Genomic DNA, 20,564 nt, shown 5'->3' on the forward strand with positions numbered 1-20,564 from the left:
CTTGAGACTAAAATCTGTAACTAATAATAAATGGGATATCATTAAATAGTGATCTTCTGGATGTTAGAATAGTCTTAAAATGAAATCCCTGACATAAAAGCAAAATCCTTTTATTTATAATGTTTATCTTCATAATGATAATATAAGTTCTTTATAGAAATTGCTGCTAGCTATCGTATTACCTTTGAAGAACTGTAGCTTTGCATCATTTATTCATAGAAATTAAGGTTGTTTTTTATATTGAATAGTTATTTTTTTCTAAGAAAAATACTTATTTGGTTTTAATTATAGTGATGGTTTTATACAGGTCTTGCTGTGGAACACAAATTTTGATGCATTCAATCGCAAGGAAGTTCTTAAACACCACCTTAGAAGAACACATACTGATGATCCACCCCACCTTCTTGATATTTATCCAAGATCACCTCATCCCCACAATGTGAAATCTCAGTCAATTGAGGTAAGTTCTACAATAACATACCTGCAGATAAACAAATAGTAAATAGTAATGTTAATCAATTTACTATTTATATTTAAATGTAATCTGTGGCAGCTGAGAAATACTTGTATAAATATTTGTGTAATTTATTATGAAAATATAAAGTTTTGGAGAAAAAGCAGCATTGACGGTATTAAAATGTATTGTTTCATAAAAGTTATTGCAAAAGTTATTGATTACAGTAATTTCAAATACTGTATTTGGTGTTCTAACAGTTTGAAACAATAATGTAATGTAAAATTAGAGTTGTTTAATATAAACCATCAATTGTATTTGCTTGATTGATTTGTTCCCCTCCCTACTGTAAATCTACTGATTAGGGTGAGGAAGATTTGGATAGAGGCACTCTATTTTGGATAGAGACGGAAGTCATCAAAGTACAGTGTGTTTTGTTGGCAAGGTAAAATGCAGATTGCAGTCCCTAGTATTCCTGGGAGTTTTTTGATGGATCAGTTCTGTTTAATGTTCTTTTTCTTTAGTATTTGATAGTTGTGTTGCATATGAGATTGAGCAGCACTAAACTTGGGACACTTCCAGAATACACTTAACCTGGAAGACGCAGTATCCTGTACCATGTTATGCCATTTTGGGTCACTTTTTTAAAAGACCAAAGAGTGCAATTCTATTGTATAAGCTGTATTTTGACAATTCCTCCTTTGACTTGCAAACCAGAGGCATGGATTGCTAGGAAGAATAAGCATCATGGCCAGGGCCAAGCCCCTTCCCCCATGGGGCTGGTTTGGGGCAGAGCCAAGCCCCATTCCTCAACGTGGCTGGATTGGGACCAGACTGTCCCCCCTCCCTCCCCCTTTGCATGGCTGGATGGGGCCCCCCACAACAACCACTCCGGGCACCAGATTGGGACCACCAGTGGATCTGTCCCCCGCCCCTGTACCTGGAGGAACCCGGCCCTGCCTATCCATCCCATTGGTCAGATGGGTTGAGCACCACTGCATTAGAAAAGTGTTTTTCAAAATGTGGTCTGCAGATACCTGAGGGTCCGCAGACTGTGTCCATGGGGTCTGAGAAAGATGACTAAGATCAATCAAAATATGTGAATACCCACACTTACAATTCAAAGGAGTCTGAATTTCCATTCAAAATTGTTTAGGGGCCCACAAATATAAAAAGGTTGAAGACCACTGCATTAGAAAGCTATAGAAGCAGTACAGGTTAGACCACAGTGTAAGCAGCAGGTTCTGCTTGGGTGGAAAATTATTTAGCACATGTAACTTTTCTCCATCTTTGCCCTAAACATCAAGAGAGTAGGAGAAGGGCTTACTCATCTCTTGGTCAGTTACATGATGCTTGGGATACTTGTGCAGGAAGCAGGGGACCTGACTTCTAGGTCTTACTTCCTGCTTCTCAGGAAATTTCACTGTGGGCAACTTTCTTATCCCCATGAGGCCACCCTCCACCCCTTTTGTTGAAGCTGGGCCACAGGGTAGAAAGGAATGCAAACTCATGGGGTGAAAGCATAGTATCTGAGGGGGGGCTTGATTCTAGCTGTTGGAAGAGAACAGTGCTGAGAGAGGGAGCTTTGGGTTCTGTTTCCAGTGTGGTTTATGTATTTAATCCAATGACTAATATATTATATCTAATAATATATTTGGAAGCAAGGATCAAGGAATCTGAGGACAGCACTGGAGCGTGCATTTGGAACTTTTCTAACCCAGCTGTGCTCCCTAATTACTGGTCTTCAGCATACACAGAGCAGGAGCAAGTGGTTAGGGTTTCCTTGGCTGTGCTTTTGGACTTGGCAGATTAGACTTGCTTCATAGACATAGGCAGCAGTGAAGTGGGGAACCAAAGTTGGACTCCAATCTAAAGTCAGGGAGCAGAGGAAATTAGAAGTGCAGGCTGAACTGCCTGCAGAACACAAGGCCTAGGAAAAGTTGCTGCTGAAGCCTTGAATGAATGGTTTCAAGAAGGTTTTGTCAGGTTTTTTGGGGTGCTTATACACAAGCAGTGAGGGTGCTCTGACATGCTGGAATGCCAGTGCATCGGAGCAGACTCTATTAGTGGAATCTGCTGGAGTATGGCAATTTCCACACAGCCTCCTGTGTCTCGTGTATCAGCGTCCTCATGCTTAAAAATGGTAGCGGGGGTGCTTGAACTAAAGTGTGTTCAATGAGCTTTAGTTTAAGCACTCCTGTTGCCATATTTAAGTGCCCAGATGCTGATATGGTAGATGGGGCAGCATTTTAATTAGAGCGACTGTTGCCAGGCAAAATATTTGCAGGCCTCGTCTGACCCACCAGGTGATTTTTTCATCTGACCTGTGAGCGAGTGCCTACCATTTCACTGTATCTGGCCTAGCCTCATCCTGCCCCTGCTGTGCTCTCGTGGGGGCGAGCCCCGCTTCCCACGCATCCACACACCCCCACACAAACTCCATACCCACCCACACTCCCTCCACAAACCCCTCGTACACCCACAGCCCCCCAGAAACCCCCCCTCACCCCCCCCCCCCCCAATATACAAGAATAAGACTTCATTTTGAGCTATTATGCAATCACCTCTAGATACACTACGCAAACACACACATCGGGACAAAAATATTTTTTTAAATAAAATTGAAATACTTTATTGTAGATGTTTGATCTTTATCATATAACTTGGGTTTTTTTCCAGTTCCAAAATGGCAAACCCCCTTGCCAAAAGGAATACTTCCAGGGGCAAGGGGAAGGACTTCCGGTGGCAAAGGCCAGTGGTTAGGGGGCAGGAATTCTGTTCCCAAGGTGGCAACCAGGGGGCAGGGCACCTGTCAAGGGGCGGGACTACCCTTGCAGCCCTTGACAGTTCACCAAAACTCATTAAGCAGCCCTCCAGCCAAAATAATTGCCTGCCCCTGCCTATAGGTTCTGAGAAGGTGATACCTTGAAAATAAAGTTGACTTATTTTGAATCTTGCATGTGGAGGTGGTAGGGGGGATGCTTGGGTATCTGGGGGTTTTTGTGGGGGAGGAGGGGAGTTTGGTTCTTTGCTTTTTTTAAGGGTAAGGGTATGAGGGAACTTCAGGGTTCTTGTCATGGCATTTGATCCTTCTTTGTGCTGGGACTTATGGGGACCTGGGAGGAACTAAAACTGCATAGGGCATGATAGAATGTAGACCTATAGTGGGAAACGTTAAAAAGCAAGAATGGATTATAAACTGCAGTGCAAAGCTAGTTACAAGAAAATTTTAGAAGATTATCATCATCTGTACAAGGAATCAAGGTTTTCTTGCCTTTTATTCCATATGTTTTTAATAACTTTTCTCTACAAATCAGAGTAGTCTTTTCTCTTTGGAAACAAGTATAGCTTTAGTTTTCAGGGCGTTTTAAGTGTGCAGTTGTAATATACAATGATGATTATGATGATGTACTGTAGTATTGGAAAGCGTAAGTGTTTTTCATTTTGAACTCCATATATTTCTACTGCATTTACTCTTCATTGTAGAGTAGATATCCTTCAGTTCCTGGAAAGTTGACCTAGTACTTTTGTTTTTAAAAAACATATTACATTCAGGTGCGTTGTGTTTTGTATTAGGACCATGAATCTGTTCTACCTATTTAGTTGCATGTTTTTTTTTTTCAGTATGATTTTTTTTGTGTGTAAGCATTTTTTATTGGGTGAATAAACACCTATGCTACACTAGGTGGCAGTAAAAATAAAGGAATGTGCTCCTATTGTTTTTTGTTTTATATTGTGGATTTCAGCCCAGGAAAAAAGGGACGTTCATGGGAAATGCGCTATAAAATCATTGTACATAACAGTATTTTCTTATGTTTAATCTCCTTAGAACAGTTAATGGAGGCCAGAAGGAGAATTACTGTCATGCAGTTAGTGTAAGGCTAGGAGTTGGTAGTTCTTGTTATGGTATCCTTTCTACTATACCCTTTCTCTGTGATCTTGAGCAAGTTCTCTGCTCTCAGTGCCTAATTTTCTTTCATTATTACATATGAGTATTTTTCATATTATCCACTGCTTTAAAATAATCCCATTGATAATAGTTAATATTTTGACTAAAAGGTTTATAGAAGTATAGAATGCTTTTTAAATATGTAGATCAAAATGTACTAATTAAAATGATTTTTAGTGTGCACTTATAGTGTAATTGATATACAGAAGTACAGTAAAATGTTTTAAACCTTGTTGACCAGGTATGGTTTTAACTAAGAGACGATCTAGTCAGTCACCCTGTGGCAATGCAGGATTGTGCAATACAGTATGATTTTTGATAGATTTTATTAAGTTAAATGTTATTTCCACAATTTAACTTGTAGAGCTAGAGCCTGTTTCACAGCTGAGTATTGTATTTCAGTCAGTCTCTCTCTTTCTCTCAATATTCTGAGTTTTCACCATAACATTTCTATCCTGTTTCTTCAGACTAAATTTGAATATTATGCCAAATCAACCTTGGTATACATAATTTTCAGATATTTGTAGAATGTTTCCATGTCCAACTTATTCTTGTTGCTTAGCATCTTTTTAGCTTTTTTGAAACTTGCTTCTGCATCTCTAGGTCATGGTGCTCTGAATTTTCTTCACCTTTCTGGTATCTTTCTGATAGTGTTTTCCTCAACTGAAACCATGTTCCAGACTGATATACAAAGAGTCTCTGCTTTCCTGCTCTAATATACGGTACTTTTGCATAAATAGCACAAAATCCATACTGATTTAGTTATGTAGTCATAACACATGTCTATTTGGCTAATACCACCCTAAGGTTTCTTTCAGGATGTTCCCTTCTCATATTTTCCTTCTGTTACATCTCTCTCTCTCTCTCTTTCTTTCTCTCTTGTTAGATGTGCCAGCTTGCATGGCTTCCTTGTCCTTGTGTATTATCTCACCTTGTGTTTTGCAGTTCATCCTCATTTAATAAATATCATTATGTGAACTTTATTAGTGTAATGTTTAGTACCATTGGCAATGCGTACCCCCTGAGATGGGCCGCTGCCAGGTCTGCGGGTGGTTGCCGCTCACCCCCCCACCTCCGCCGCCGATACTGCTGCGGCCACCTGCGGGTGGTCCTCGCTTGCCATCGCCACCGATGTCACCCTGGCCACCTGCAGGTGATCCGTGCTCGCCGCCACCATGCCCCGCTGCTGCCACCTGGGGATAGTCGGCATGCCCCCCCAACCTCAGGAGGCACAAGGTGCTCATGTTCAGTACCTTATCCATATCACTAATGAAAATGATAAATAAAGCTACCCCAATGACAATCCATAAATAAACTGCAAGAGACTTCCCATGCAGCTCAAAATATTTGTTTTGTAAACAAGAGGCAATTATAGTTTTTAGGTCCTTTTTTGATCACTGGATGATACTAAAATTGACTTAAATAAGAGTGACTTTTTTAAGGTTTATGAAGAAATACTAAATTTTTTTAGAAAATCCATATATTATATTCCCCCTGTCTAACATTTCCTGCCTGTTGCTCATGGTTTGCCTTACTTTACACATGGCTAGGTGTCTTTTTCAACAACATATCAAGGATATTCAGCACAGATATTGACAGAACAGAGCAAGGATAAAAAGTCAGAAGGTGAAAGACTCTGAGCACTTGATTCCGTTTTACAAATTGGATGAAAATAAAGTATATTCGGATTACTGAGGACTTTGTTTGTGGAAAGGAACAGGAAGTGATGCCTACATTTTCTATTCTTATTTGTATCTAGGGCAGGTCTTCACATACAGTTGTACTAGTTAACTGTTTCAGTTAACTAACTGGAATACCTACACAGAAAACCGTACTGCAGAATAAGAACCCCTCATTCCTGTTAAGTTTAGGCCATAGACATGTGAATGGGCTAAACAAGTTTGAAGCAAACCTTGAGCAAACTGTATTATGACAACCTGCTCATAAGCAGGTCTTTGTTACCATGAATGAAAATGTGTAAAGAGGGAAGGGCCTGCCTTGAGTCGGGTGAAGGAATCGCATGGTTCTTTGCAATATAGCCTTCTCCATGGTTGTGGCGAAACTTACCACTTCATGTGGAGGAACATTTGCAAGGAAGTAGGAGGAAAATTACACATTTAACTTCTAGGGCCATAGATCCAGGAATGGGTAAACTGAATGAGAACTTAAGGCATCAAACTAGAGCAAATTGCATCATGGCTGGTTGTGTTCAGAGCAAAAGAATACCAGAGTAATGCAACCAGTCAACAGAACATCATGATGTGGCAGGCTACAAAGTTTGAAATGACATGAATCTATGTAGCTAGGTTTCCACAGCTTAACCTGTTTTTATGTCCATGATATCAGTGAACTTGGCTAACCAAAAATAAGCATTCTTATTCAGGAGTGAGGGTCTCCATATGTGGAATTGTTAGGGAGCATCTATTTGATTTAAGTCTACATTGTACCTGAATCTGAATTGTCCTTGTAATGTAGACAAGCTGTTCCTCCAGTATTGCATTGATTTGGTTTAAGCTTATGCAGTCATGTGTGAACACTCCACATTGTCTTAAATCTGACTTTCAACAGTTGGAAGCTATTGTAAAATAAATTTTGTATGTTGTAAGAGTTTTATACTTCCATAATTGCATCCATTTTAAACTAAATTATTACTGTATCTTATTTTCAAGTAAACCGGTTCATGTAAATATGGGCTAATTATCTTTACTATAAAAAGATTGAAAATAAACCTTCGGTTGATTATGTCAATATATTCAGTTAAAATACAATTGTGCAACAATATTGTAACCCAACAAAAACAAGATGTTTAAAACAAAAATCACTTGAACGTGAGTTCAAATTTCAGTTTAATTAAAATGAGGGCTTATGTGCTTGATTCATTTTCTTCGCTTAATAATATGCTAAACACAATTAGTTTTATGAATGAACTGGAAAATAGTTTAGTTCTGTTGTAGCTTCTGTTAAATAGCTCTGTGGCAGCTTATCGAAATGACGGTTCTGATGGTTTGGTGGTAAAACTCCTAAATGAAATGCAGAACATAGCCCTCCATTGTAAAACCCTGTCACAATGGAGAAAACTGCTTAAATATGCTTAGTATTGTTCTATATCTGTTCTAAGAGTGGCATTCAATTAGCAAAGTGGTATGTAAGGGAGGCTTTTGAGAGTAAATGAGCAAAGAGTTGAGATGCTATAAGCAACTGTGAAGTGAAAGATTACATGGGTTACAATCCAGAGGCCAAATTATGACTTGTACGTTGGTGTAAATTCAGAGCAACGCTTTGAGGTTTTTTCATCAAAATAGCTGAACTTGACTAAAGTCACTAATGATTAGTTAGATCTATTCTGTAAGTTTTTAATAAGCTTGGCACAGTTAAACTACAAAAAGTCCTGCTTGAAGGCACATTTTTCTACTTTTTCTTCTCTTTTTCTTTTACATTTAATACAACTAAATCTTGAATAAGTGTCTTTTCCCTTCTCTCTCTCTTTTTTAAGCTGAATAGGAGGAGATGGCTGATTTTACAGTATTTTTGATGTTGAAGACACCATAAGGCCTAAGACTCTAGATTCCTTGTCATGGTAGATGGCTCAGAATTACTTTGGCTCCAATCAGTCCTCTCTGACATCACTTATAGTATGCTGATGGGTAAGGACTGTTTCTCACCAAAGGCAGAATTCCACAGGAGCACCTATACTCTACCTTCTTCTCGCCAGTACCCACTACTGCAGAGAGATGCCATAGTCTGAGCTTTAACTGCAAGATGGTGAAATTCAACTATATGATGCATAATCATGTTTTATTATGGCAGTATAAACAGTGCTGCCCATTTTCTGCAGATCTTAGCCCTTCCAATTATTTCTCAGTCAGCTTCTAATGTGAGTTTAAAGTTTTGGCTTAATTAAAGTACACAAAAGATTAAAGATTAAATTGACAGTTACCACCTTCCCACCTACCCAAGACCATCACAAAACATCAGGAAAAAATTGTGTGAACTGGGATAAAGCATTTTGATTGAAGGAACCTGAGCATCGAACAAACTTTTATATATCGATAGGCTAATCTAGAGTCTGACCATTTTAAGGACTTGGTGCAAAATCTACCTATCTTTGAAAAGACCTTTTTATTAAAAAAAAAAAAAAATCTTTGCAATACAAAGATCCCCTTTCTACCCAATACATCCTTATCAACCCAAACAAGCAATAACATATAAAACAATAAAAATCAAGAATCCTGCAGAAGAACTCTTACTCAAAGCTAACTGTGAGAGATCAGTGACTAATGCATTAGCAGGAATTGGGAGTTTTTGGTTCATTTTCCTGCCTCACCACAGAGTTCCTGTATGGGCTTGTGCAAACTCATTTAACCTTTCTATGCTTCAGTTTCATATCTGTAAAATGAGTATTATAGTACTTCCCTATTTCATCGATGTTAAGAGGACAAACACGTCAAAGATTGTGATGATAGTGAAAGAGATTACGGTGATGGGGGCCATAAAAGTACTCATATAGACAGACTTTGCTGTTGATTTTATGGAGCAGGCAATTGCAAGTTAGCCATATATAAAACCCTGAGGTTAATGAAAGATTAGTTTTTTACATTACATTAACAGTCTCCATGTTAATGTTTTCTGTAGTTTCCTTTTTAATGAGCGAAAGTGATTTTTTTAAAAATTACAGGCTAAGCTGTTCTATCTTATTTGCCAAGCTGCATAACTAATGACTTGCTGAATGATTTTTTAAATTAGTAGCTTGAGAGGATCAATCTCCAATAGTTTGTTGTGTGGATTTCAGACAGCATATAGCATTTTGTATCAATCAGCTTACAGTATTTCAGCTTGAAACAGTTTTTGCATATTTGTCAGACATCACGACTTCCGTACACACAGTTCAGTTACTACAGAAACTAATGTTGCTTCATGACTTGAAAAAAATATTCGTCTGAAAAAATTTACTTTTCAAAGAGTTTTAAGCTAAGTTTACACTTCAGTATGCATAGTATAGATACCTAAGATAGCTCATTTATCAGGCGTCACAACAACATGAAGCTATGCTTGTCCTACCATGCCTCCTCCACACTGCCACAGCTAGCCTCTTTCTAGTACCTAAGCTACCTTGGGTATCTTACTACTACACTATATAGTATGCTACAGTGTGGATAGATCTTTGTTTCTTAAATGTCTAAATAATTTTGGAGAATGGAGCTTAGGTTATGCATGGATGTTAACAGTTATCAGTATGGAATGAAACCAGTGCAAACTGTTAGGATGTAAGTAGCACGTCTATATGGTATACTAGAGATATACATGGAGTAAAACTTGTAATCGTAATCCTGTTTCATTCATTAAAATTACAGTGATTTAGATAATTTGCGCTGTTACTGGAGCAACCTAACAATTGTATTGTAACAGCTAATACACATTCCGAAATGATAACTCCTCCCTTTCGAAAGTAGTTGAAAGTTACTTTAAGGTTGGACAGATATGTTTTTATGGACTTTGCTGTTGAGAGAGTAGCCCCGCTCTCTCATGCTTGCTTTATGAATACCTGAATTGGCAGAGGAGATAGCTTGAGTCCTGAGCATGCCATGTTTTGTCATTCTTGGGCTCTGCAGATAGAGAGCTTGGGAGGCTTGGGTACTCATGGAGAGGTGTAAGTAAGTGGGGTTTGTTTTTGTCATTTTTGTAGTATTGCTTCAGACGCTGTAGCATTAGACTTAAGTTTCACTCTAGGTTCTTTTAAAATCTTTACATACTATTGCATATAGTGGTAACACACATCAAAAGAGAAAAATGATGAGATTATTGTACCAGAAATTTTACAAGGAATCTTTTGTAGAACAGACTACAAAACAACATGCTTCCCTTGTTATTACTGTTTTCAGGTTACCTGAGACAAAATATAGAAACCCATGTGAAAGATCGGGAGCAGGAAAAATCTTCCTGGATTTCATATCTTCAGAAATCATTAGTTATCCATTGGTGATTGGTGGCTGCTTTGAATTGTGAACATCATACAGTTATGATGATGTTTATAATGATGTAACTGCTAAAATTAATTTTATAATCACTATTTTCAATTCATTTTCATAATTTATTGTAAAACTGAGCTGCTTGATTCCTAACTGCTACACTAAACATATGAGCAAGCCCTTGACTCAGTTTTCAGGTATTTGAAATTCATAATAAAAACGTATATGATTCACTTATAATTTGTCTTTGTATAATGTGTTTGTTTCTGTACTGCATAGTTATACCTTTGGGTGCAGACAGAAGTGCAGCTCCCAGCTGTAATTCAGAACAATTTCTGAAAAACATTCTGAGTTACATTACCCCAGACCAAACAGAAATTCACTGCTGGTTCCAGGGCAGAGGGAAATCTAGTTGTGGGCTGGGAGCCTGTAGCTAGGTTCCCATAGCAATAGCCAGGCTCTCTGCCAGTGCTTGCTGTTTTCAGAAGGTGGCGGGGGGGAGCCAGTGAAAGGAACTTATTCTTGGGGTTCCTCAGCTGGTGCTGAAGGATAGGGTGGATGAATTGGAGCTCCCCCACCCTGGGGGGGGGAGGGGGGGCTCCAATACACCCACCCCACCCTCCAAGGGGGGTGAAAAAACCCTGTACTGAACTCCTTCCACTCCCTTACCCCCCTCCCATTCTGAAAACAGTAACGGGCTTGGCAGCTCTGTAGACACAAGTTAACAGAAGATGCTACATTTTGAAAGGTCTTTATCTGGTACCTCATGCAATGTGGAGTTAGCTTTTCACCCGATTGGCCATTTTTTTAAGCTGTCTGCAGCTGTGCACTTGTTTGGTCACAACTATAAACTACTTTCTGTGGCCAGATCAGATAAAAATTGTCACTTATGTCTGCATCCTTCAGGGTTAAAGAAAGATGACTAGAAACAGTTTATTTTATATTGCTAATAGTGGTGGACTTGTATAACAGATTATCTTAAAGGGTTTAGCTTTGATTCTGTTTTTTGCTGTTGTGAGAAAATGACTTTCCATTTTCCAATTTCATTTTCAACAGATCAGTCCTAACTTTGATGTGACTGATTTACAAACGCTTGATCCACCTGTCATAGATATCGGTTCTTCCTCATCTTTCAGTTCTCCGGTAAGTTTCCTGGGGAAAAAGGACAGAGCATAGTGTAAATTAACATATTAGTGGCAATATATATAGATATAGATATCTATATCTATATTTGCTAACTGGATAAAATATAGTCCCAGTCCAAAAAACAGTTTTATTGTTCAGAGTGTTAAATATCTTAGCCCTGATGCTAACATTTCCTTTCACAATTTTCAGTTAATGATAAAATGGTACAGTACTGAAGTTTTAATTTGGCATAAGTTTTGTGTCATGGTATTGAGGAGAAGCTAATTACTAGCTACTAAGATATTACAGTGTCCTATATATTTATACATTTAAGTTACAAAGCATTTGATTTTTCTAAGCTGAGTTACAGATAAGTAATATAATGGAAAACATAATGTATAACGTTGTTGACAGAGGGCCACTAATGTTTTAATTTTTGTCCTTTTATGGTGTCTGCTAGCTTTCCAGAAAAAAAAAGTGTGCTAAGAAAGAATGGTAGGATTAACTCCTCTTGGTATTAACTTTTCATGTAACACTGAAGTGTGGGAGGAAAGAAAGGCAATGTTTAAATGGTGCTTTCGTAGGAGGAGAAAAATGCACTCAGTGTTGGGTAATAAAAGATGTACTGTTCTGGAGTTAGGTTAAAATGAGTTCTTTTTCTAGGATGGAAACTTTTTTTTTCCCTTAAACAAAGCTCTGAAATAGTTCCACTGAATTTAATAATTTTGATTACATGGTTTGTAAAGAATATGTCTTGGGCAATGTTAAGCACATCGAGACTTATGGTAAGACTGAAAGAATGATTTTATGGATAGAAGTTGGACTAGGGAATGGATGAGAATTCTGCACTCTGCTCTGCTACAGGCTTTGTGATAGATCATTTGATGTGTTCTGTTTCCATAGACTAAATAGTGATAGTAACACCTATGCACAGATGGGTTGTGAGGATAATTCAATATTTGTTAAGCACTCTAAGATTTCTGGATGCAAAGCACTGTAAATCTTGGATTATTTACCTCCCTCTCCAATTCCCTGCTAAACTGAAATACCCACATAAAGTCTTAATATTTGGCAAAGATTGCTGTAACTTTGCATGCTTTGATACTTACTAGCAACATTGGTAGTGTGTTTTCAGTTCCAACACGGAAATAGCTCTTTAGTGTAACCGGGATCAAAATAAACCACTTTATTGCATACTTTTTTTTATAAGTATCATAAGTAGTTTTGACAGCTTAAGGGTTACTTAATGGGTAGGATAACTAATGAATTCCATGTATAATTTTTCGAAGCATGTTGCATTCCCTACTTCACACACATTCAACGCTGATCTTGGGGTTAAATTCTCTTAGTTAAAGGTAATAAAAATGATATTATAAAGATCCCCAGTCATTTTATTGTATCAGCTTCATCTTGTTCTTTTTCTTAAGTGGTCTAATACTGCTTTATGGAACATTTAGGCACAGATTTCATAATAGAGCTTTAATGATGAAATGAAAAGCTAATGTGCCACTTATAGTATCCCCTTCATTGTATTTTTTTTGGACAGCATCTTTCACTTTACAGCCTTTTATTAGACTTACTAGAAGAGAAATAACTGCAAAACACTGCCCTTTTGACTCTATCGGTAGTGAACTTCCTTGATTATTATCTTGTCCCTCTGCTGCTTGCCTATGGCTCTCACTGTACCACTCTATCATACTATACCATCCATTTTCAAACTTTCTCTTTCTTGGCCTATTCCCCTATCCTTATTACTTGCACCCCTTCACAGTTCCTAATTGTCTGCCTGCTTCTCCTCCTCCTCTCTATATGCCAATCTTTTCTCTTTTTCCATTGGCACAAATCCAGAGTCCACACTTCCATCCTCCTTTGCTATGGCCTTCTCATCTGTAATAACATTTGCCTCAACCTCAGCTTTTCTTCAGTCACCATCTGTTCACCCTCTGTTCCTTTTGTGCCACAGTCCCCAAATGCATGCCTATGGCCTTCCATCTTTATTCTTTTTGGCTCCGTAATTCCTCCTGTTTCTAAAAAAATCCACCATCTGCAATGTCTTCACATCTGGCTTTCATTCTGTAGCTAGCGATTACTTCTCCATTCTCACTAGACTGAATCAGACCTGAAGGTTGTGAGTATTTTGGGTTTTCCCTTTCCTACTTCTGCTCCAGGTTCTCTTCCCCCTCCCCATTTTTCCTTATTTTGGAGAGAACTACATGCAACTGTCCTTCCTCCGGGTTGCTGTCATCTATTGTCTACCCATCTCTTCCCTATCAGTTTTCCCTTCTGGCTTAATCTCCTGGCTCTCACTTTTCCTCTCCTAATGGTCACTCTTAGTGACTTAATTTTCTGTGTTTATGGCTTGTCTTGTCCCGCAGCTTCACATGTTCTATAGCTTTTGTTCAAATTTCCAACTTGTCATGAGATGTTCACTTGTCTTGGGGTGTAGACAATGTGTGTTTTCTTTGAAGTAATTTAACTTTATTCTGGGGAAAGCAAGGAGTCATGTCATAGTCATAGGATGTGAAAGGACCTCAAAGATAGTCTAGTGCAATCTTTTGTACAGATGCAGCATGCTGTATTCCTAAGCCATCCAGCTGAGGCCCAACAGGCTCCAAGTAGAATAAATGGTAAGGTCGCCTCCCACATCTTGCATATAAAACTTCTCTTAATTCAGCCCAAAGCTTTTTCATGACAGGATTGCATTGCTGACTCATGTTGAACTTCTAATGCACCATAACCCTTAGATTTTTCTCAACGATGCCACTGCCTAGTTGGTGTCCACCTATTTTATTTCCCATCCTTAGGTGCAGCATCTTATATTTTGCCTTTGTATTTCATTTGTTGTCTGCTTGCATTCTTGTTTTCTAGTTCTGCTAAAATCCTTTGAATTCTAATACCTCTGTGCAAGCCCCCTCTTCATTCTGTCATCTACAGACTTGATCATTAGGCTCCGTATTCAAGTCCTAAAAATGTTAAACAATACTGGACCAAGAACAGGCCCCTGCTCAAGTCCAGGTATATTGTATCCACTGTGTTCCTCTTATCCATAAACTAATTACCCTGTCAGAGAAGGAAATGCAGTTGATTTGGTATTGATTTGTTCTCATCAAATCCATGTTGGCTGCTACTGATCACTCCTTTCTCTTTCAGGTGTTTACAAATTGACTGTTTTATAATTTGCTTCAATATTGTATGGTTATTGAAGTCAGGCCAACTAATCTATAATTTTCCCAGGTCCTCCTCCTTTTTTTTATTTTTTAAAGATGGACACTATTTTAGTCTTCCTTCAGTCCTCTGGGAATTTGTCTGTTATCTATGACTTTGCCAGAGGCTCTGTGATTTTTTTTCAGCACTCTGCAATGATTTTCATCAGGCCCTGCTGACTTAAATTCATTCAAATTGGTTAAAAGCTCTCTGACATCTACTTACACTGATTCTCAGCCTTTCCCATTCTTTGTTTTATTGTTTGCTGTTTTCAGGTGTTGTTTTTTTTTAAGCAAAGATTGAGGGAAAGTTCCGTATTTTTGCGCATATATCCCGTGGGGTATACGCAATTTTACCAAAAAAAATGGATAGGTGCAGGGTATATGGGGGTGCGGGCTATTGACGGACTTTTTTTCGGCCAGGGCCGGGCAGGCTGGGCTGTGCTGCCGTGGGGGCTGGGGCCGGGGCGGGCTGCGCTGCCTCCCCACTGGGCCCGGGCAGGCCTGGCTGCACCTCTGCTGCTGCATGGGCCAGGGCCAGGGTCAGGGTGGGCTGCACCACCACTGTCGCGGGGGTCAGGGCCAGGGTGGGCTGTGCCGCCTCCCTGCTGGTCCCGGGCAGGCCGGGCTGCACCGCTGCTGCTGCATGGGCCAGGGCCAGGGTCAGGGTGGGCTGCACCACCACTGTCGCGGGGGTCAGGGCCAGGGTGGGCTGTGCCGCCTCCCTGCTGGTCCCGGGCAGGCCGGGCTGCACCGCCTCCCTGTGAATATACCGCTGCGGGGAATACACGGGTGTGGCATATACACGGATTAATTTATGAAAATATAATTTTCCGTGGGTTATATGTGGGTGTGGCTTATACCCATGGGCGGGCTATATGCGTGAAAATATGGTAGTCGGTAAGCCACTTCAGTCCCTGCAGCTTCTGTTAATAGATCACCCTCACTGTTAAACAATGGGCCAACAATTTCCCTGATTTATTTTTTTAGTCTGACATTTGTAGAACCCCTCTTCACTGTTTAACATCCCTTTCCATAGCTCACTCCACTGTGAATGACTAACCAAGTAACTTTGAGTAACTTTGTTGGCTAGTCAGCAAGCTCACTCAAGTTCCATATTGTCTAAACCAGGGCGCTCCATTTGGCAACCCATGGGCTGCATGCAGTCCATGCAGGGGTTAACATGTGGCTCTAGGTTCCCACATGGCTGCCATTGCTGCTATTGCTTTGGCTATAGCAGCAGCCAGGGTTTAGGGCCTATGTGCATACATGGAGCATGCAGCTTAGGGGGCCCATGGCCCCCAATAGTGCAGCCCCTGTTCTTGTGGCCTGTGAGATGTGTGCCCCCTGGCTGTTTTGAAGTTAGACCTGATCTAAACCTTTAAAGATTTTATTTAGGGGTAGCTGTATAAACTGTGTAGGCCCTAGCCCCACTGCACTGGCCCTGGCATTTGAAAAATGGATTGTTGTGACCACCAAAGTATATGGGGTATGGTCTTCCTCAACCAAGAATCATTGTACCACTTGGGAGGGAGGGGATATCAAATCTCCCTAAATTTAATTGGACAAGGTTCACAAGAAATGGGAGGGCTGCCCTCACTTCTCTTTCTAGACCCTTTCCTCCTTATCTCCAGGTTCCTTGTTGAGTTCCTTTCCTAGAGACGTTAGCAGTTCATGTGTTTGGGAAAGTATTATGGTACCATTCTGAAGGGAAGTTCTAACAGAGCCAAGAGGTATTCCCTCCTATGTGGTAAGCTCACCAAAGCCAATTTACCTTTAATTAATTACATTTTCAAGTTTATTTAATTTAAATTAACTGCTATAAAATAAGCCACAGTCCAAAAGAATGTTGTTGTGTGTTGTCTTTTGGGGGCTTTTCTATAAAGAGTCAAAACTGTTCTGAGTACTAGCCTGCTGGTGCCTTATTTTATGAACTCCATATCCATGTTTTTAAATTGGGTGAAAAAAAAATGATTTTCACCCTGATACAAAATCTAACTTGGTAACACTTCTCTGGTGATTTAGAGGTAGGGGCAAAAGTCAGAGTCCTAATGAAGAACCTACTTATAACCTTCAGTAGGCAGTTGCTTCCTAACTTTCTTTTAGTTGTGAAAGCATTATGAATTCTTGAACTGTGTGTTTGAATTTAGTCATGGAGTCAGTTCTTGAACATGGACAATTGATTTACTAGTTTTGTCGTGCCCAAGGGTGGATCTAGGATTTGGCAAAGTGGGATTCAGGAGCAGCAACCTTGTGCTGCAGACATGGCTGCCTGCCCCCTTCCAGCTGGTGCAGGCAGATCACACGGGGAAGCTTCCAGGTACTTTTTAAAGTTCTGAAAGCAGGTGAGAATTCCCCCTTCCCCTTTGTGGTCCAAGTCATGTTCCCTCCCCACCTCTTTTCCCACCTGCCATTTCTGCTTTCCCCGCTATCCCAGGGATGGGGGAAGCTTCAAATCTGCTTCCACTTGCTCCAGTTGGGCTGCACGGGGGCTGGGCTCAGCTGCGAATGTGACAAGACAGCAGCAATGATGATGGGTGGAGGAGTGGGTACCCCCACCCTGCCTGGTCCCTCAGGATCAGGTGCAAGGCACGGGAACCCCACCTCCATTGTTACTGTTACTGTCCCAGCTGAGCCCAGCCCTTGTGTAGCCCAGCTGCAGCAGGCAGTAGCAGCTCTGAAGCTTCCCCTATCTCTGGGATAGCAGTAAAAGCAGCTGGGGGTGGGATTGGAGGGGAAGGGACGTGGCTCTGAGCACAGAAGTGAAGGGAGCAGGTATTCTCACCTGCTTTTGGGACTTGAGAGAGTTTCCCAGAGGCTCCTGCAATGTGGTCCAGTGTGAAATAGGAGTGCAGTGGGGCTGTACTCGCTTTGGATCCACCCCTGGTTTCTGCCTTGTGTTACTGAAGTAAGTATAGCAATCACTTCATGATTTGTTTTGGTACACATAGGATATATAGAATAATTCACATTTCTAACATTGATAGAAAAGAGACTGTTGTCTTTGAACATTTTTCTCCCTGAAGATCTGTAGTAGTACATAATATTAATTTATAGACAAGATGTATATGGAGAAAGAGAGATAATATGGGAGGATAGCAGTGCTGCAGCAATGAAATATCCAAATTAGTAGATTTTATTGCAAAACCAATTCATAGCTGTCTCATAAATGTGATTCAAAGCAGAGATTTGAAAAAGAAAATACATGAAAGAATACAATGTATGAAAATTAAGAGGTCAGAAACTGAATTGTAGAACTTAGAAAATAAATGTGAAAAAAATAATTCACCTGTTGTTCTCCCAAATAATGCCCATGATTTCATGTATATCTGTTGACTTTTAAATTTAAAATATGTTTGTAAAAAATCCATTAGCATTTTGATTCATAATATTTTTTTATAAATTACACTTTTAAAAATAAAAGAATCTGAAAAAAGTTAGTCTGGTTTTCACTATAAAGATGATTAATTCACTAACATGGAAGAAAAATAAAACAGCCTTATTCAAGCCCATTTCAAAATGCTGCTCATCTTCTCCCATCTTTCCTGCTCAGTGTGTGTATCTAGACAAGACGCTATGTCACTGTAGCAACAAGATACAGTGCCATAGCTCATTGCTATGACGATGTACTGGCAGCGGTTGCAAACGGATGCCAGTGCTACTGTGCAGTAAGTTTGGAAATGACCCGTGTGCTGCCAGGACTGCACAGTAACGCAGTAACTTAGCAAGTACTAATTGACTGTGCAGTAACAACTGCTCAGTCGGGGGCATGTGTAGATGTGCCCAGTAAGAATCCTGAACAGCTCAGTATTGTCTTTACTTTTCAAAGTTACCAAAAAGTAGAAGTTGGTAAGGACTTTTTTTTGGTCTCTGTAGAATGATAAGGATCATTGCCTTTCAAAAGAAAGAAATGGATTAATTTGGAAGATTTAAAAAAAATATGTTTAAGTGATCGAACTGATGTGTTTACAGAGGCAGCATGATAATCTTGAAAAGGTTAGAAACAAAAGTTAATGCACAGAAGTTATTATTCAGAGGTGAAATGATGCAAAACAGTCCATACTCTTAATGGTAGGTGTCTGGGTTTCTGAATGCTAAAAGCAGAAAGATTTTTATTGTTTGTTTTCAACTTGCATCATAGCCAGCCCCCTGCAAGTGTGTCTATTCATGCAGAATGGCTATTGTTAATCTGTTTATCCCAGAAACACAGTGTCCTTGTAACAAAGATTGCACAATAACCATTTGCATCTCATAACCATCAAGCTTGCCCTTGAGACCATGAAGATTCAGCTGTTTGCCACCTCCCAATCAGATAAGACATTATAACAGGTCATATTTTTCAATACAAGCCTCGGCACATTCCCTTCAGAAGGAAATCCAAAGCCATCTACTAGGGGTGGGGGGACGGCAGCAACAACAACCTGGGGACCATTGCACTTCATGTGTTTGACTGTGAAAATGAATTGGCAAGCAGTCTGAGCTGGAATGCCTCCAGTTAGAAGAATGATTTTCTGTATAGGAAGAACTTCAGTAGAGCAATTACTTGGTCCCAGTCTCCCTTCATCAACCTTTTTTGCATCAACTGCCTCTTCCTATTTTCCAGAGAGTACTTGGGTGCAAAATGTAACATATGTCCTCATACAGAGCATTTTACAGTAAACTAATCTCAAGGAGGCCATTGAAAAGAAAAGACTTAACTTCCTGGATAGATGTAGATAGAAAATAGTCATCAGAGCGAGCTGCTGTTTGAAAATGGTATACCAGCATTAGGGGTCAAACCAGAGCCAAAACTTGAGTAGCAGCTAAGGGTTTTTTAAGGATGGGGTTTGAGTTGGATTCCAATGCCAAAGATGCATGTATCAAAATCTTTAGTGTGCAGTGCATCTCTGAGAGGTATGCTAGAGCACATGATGATGATTTAGAGTTTAAAATTAGATGCATAGAAGACTTGGGACCCTTAAGAGAAGAATGAGATCTTAATGCTGTTTTGCCATGATAATACTCTAATATGGCATATAACTAGAAAACAATTGGGAATGTGCATTGCACCGTTATGTAATTAAGTAATAATACATGCCATGCTGTATATTAATAATAAGTTTCATTATATGCTTGGAGTCAAATGAAGCTTGAGTCAGGTTTTCACTGGAGACTGAATCCTGACTTGTGAATTCTTCCTCTCTGATATCTTTGTAAAGTCAGGCTTCCTCATTTAAAAAAAAAAAAAAAAGTAGCCTCTTTTTCAATAATGACATAGCTTATTAACTATGCCATAGCCATACTAAATTAATTCTTAATATTTTTAAAAATAAATTCCAATAGCTATTGGAAAATATTTTCCAATAGCTATGTAGGTGATTTAGATCTGCCAGAATATTGTTACAGAAATCATCTTCAATCAACAAAGCATAGTTTTTGGTGAAATATTTAAAGAATATTTAAGTTCATCTGTTTCATTTTGTGGTTTGTTTAGCAATCAGCATGTTTCTGGGAACTAGAGGCTTAGAAGTTCCAGGTATTATTTCTGTCTCAACTTCCTGAGATACTGTATTTGTAAACTGTGACTTTGTGCCAGCCAAAGATTTTTTTTTTTTTTTTTTAACTGGGGCTGGGAATCTAAGTCATATCCACAGTTCTCACAGCTGATTCCAAGGCATGTAGAAAATGCCTGACAGCTATCAGCCCACACATCCAATAACAACTGGTACCTTCCTCTTCCTGTGGAAGAGTAACATCCTCTGAGAAGAACTGTACCCTGAGGAATGCAAGAACAGCAGCAAGTCTCTCACACAGGAAATTACTACTTTAGCACTCACAGAAAAGTGCTTCTGTCACTTGGACTGTCATCCCATAATGAGCTTCCTGCT

General features: G+C 39.6%; 1 protein-coding gene across 3 annotated transcripts in view; it reads left to right on the forward strand.

The window, feature by feature from the left end:
* POC1B (POC1 centriolar protein B) overlaps nt 1-20,564 on the forward strand; it is a 145,537-nt gene that overhangs the window by 87,955 nt on the left and 37,018 nt on the right. For all 3 annotated transcript variants that reach the window (XM_025192052.1, XM_025192053.1, XM_006035877.3), the window contains exons 8-9: nt 308-460; nt 11,426-11,512. In XM_025192052.1, coding sequence (XP_025047837.1) covers nt 308-460; nt 11,426-11,512 — 240 coding nt within the window. The remainder of the gene's footprint in view (nt 1-307; nt 461-11,425; nt 11,513-20,564) is intronic.

The sequence above is a fragment of the Alligator sinensis genome, unplaced genomic scaffold (assembly GCF_000455745.1).
Source record: "Alligator sinensis unplaced genomic scaffold, ASM45574v1 scaffold245_1, whole genome shotgun sequence".
NCBI lineage: Eukaryota > Metazoa > Chordata > Crocodylia > Alligatoridae > Alligator > Alligator sinensis.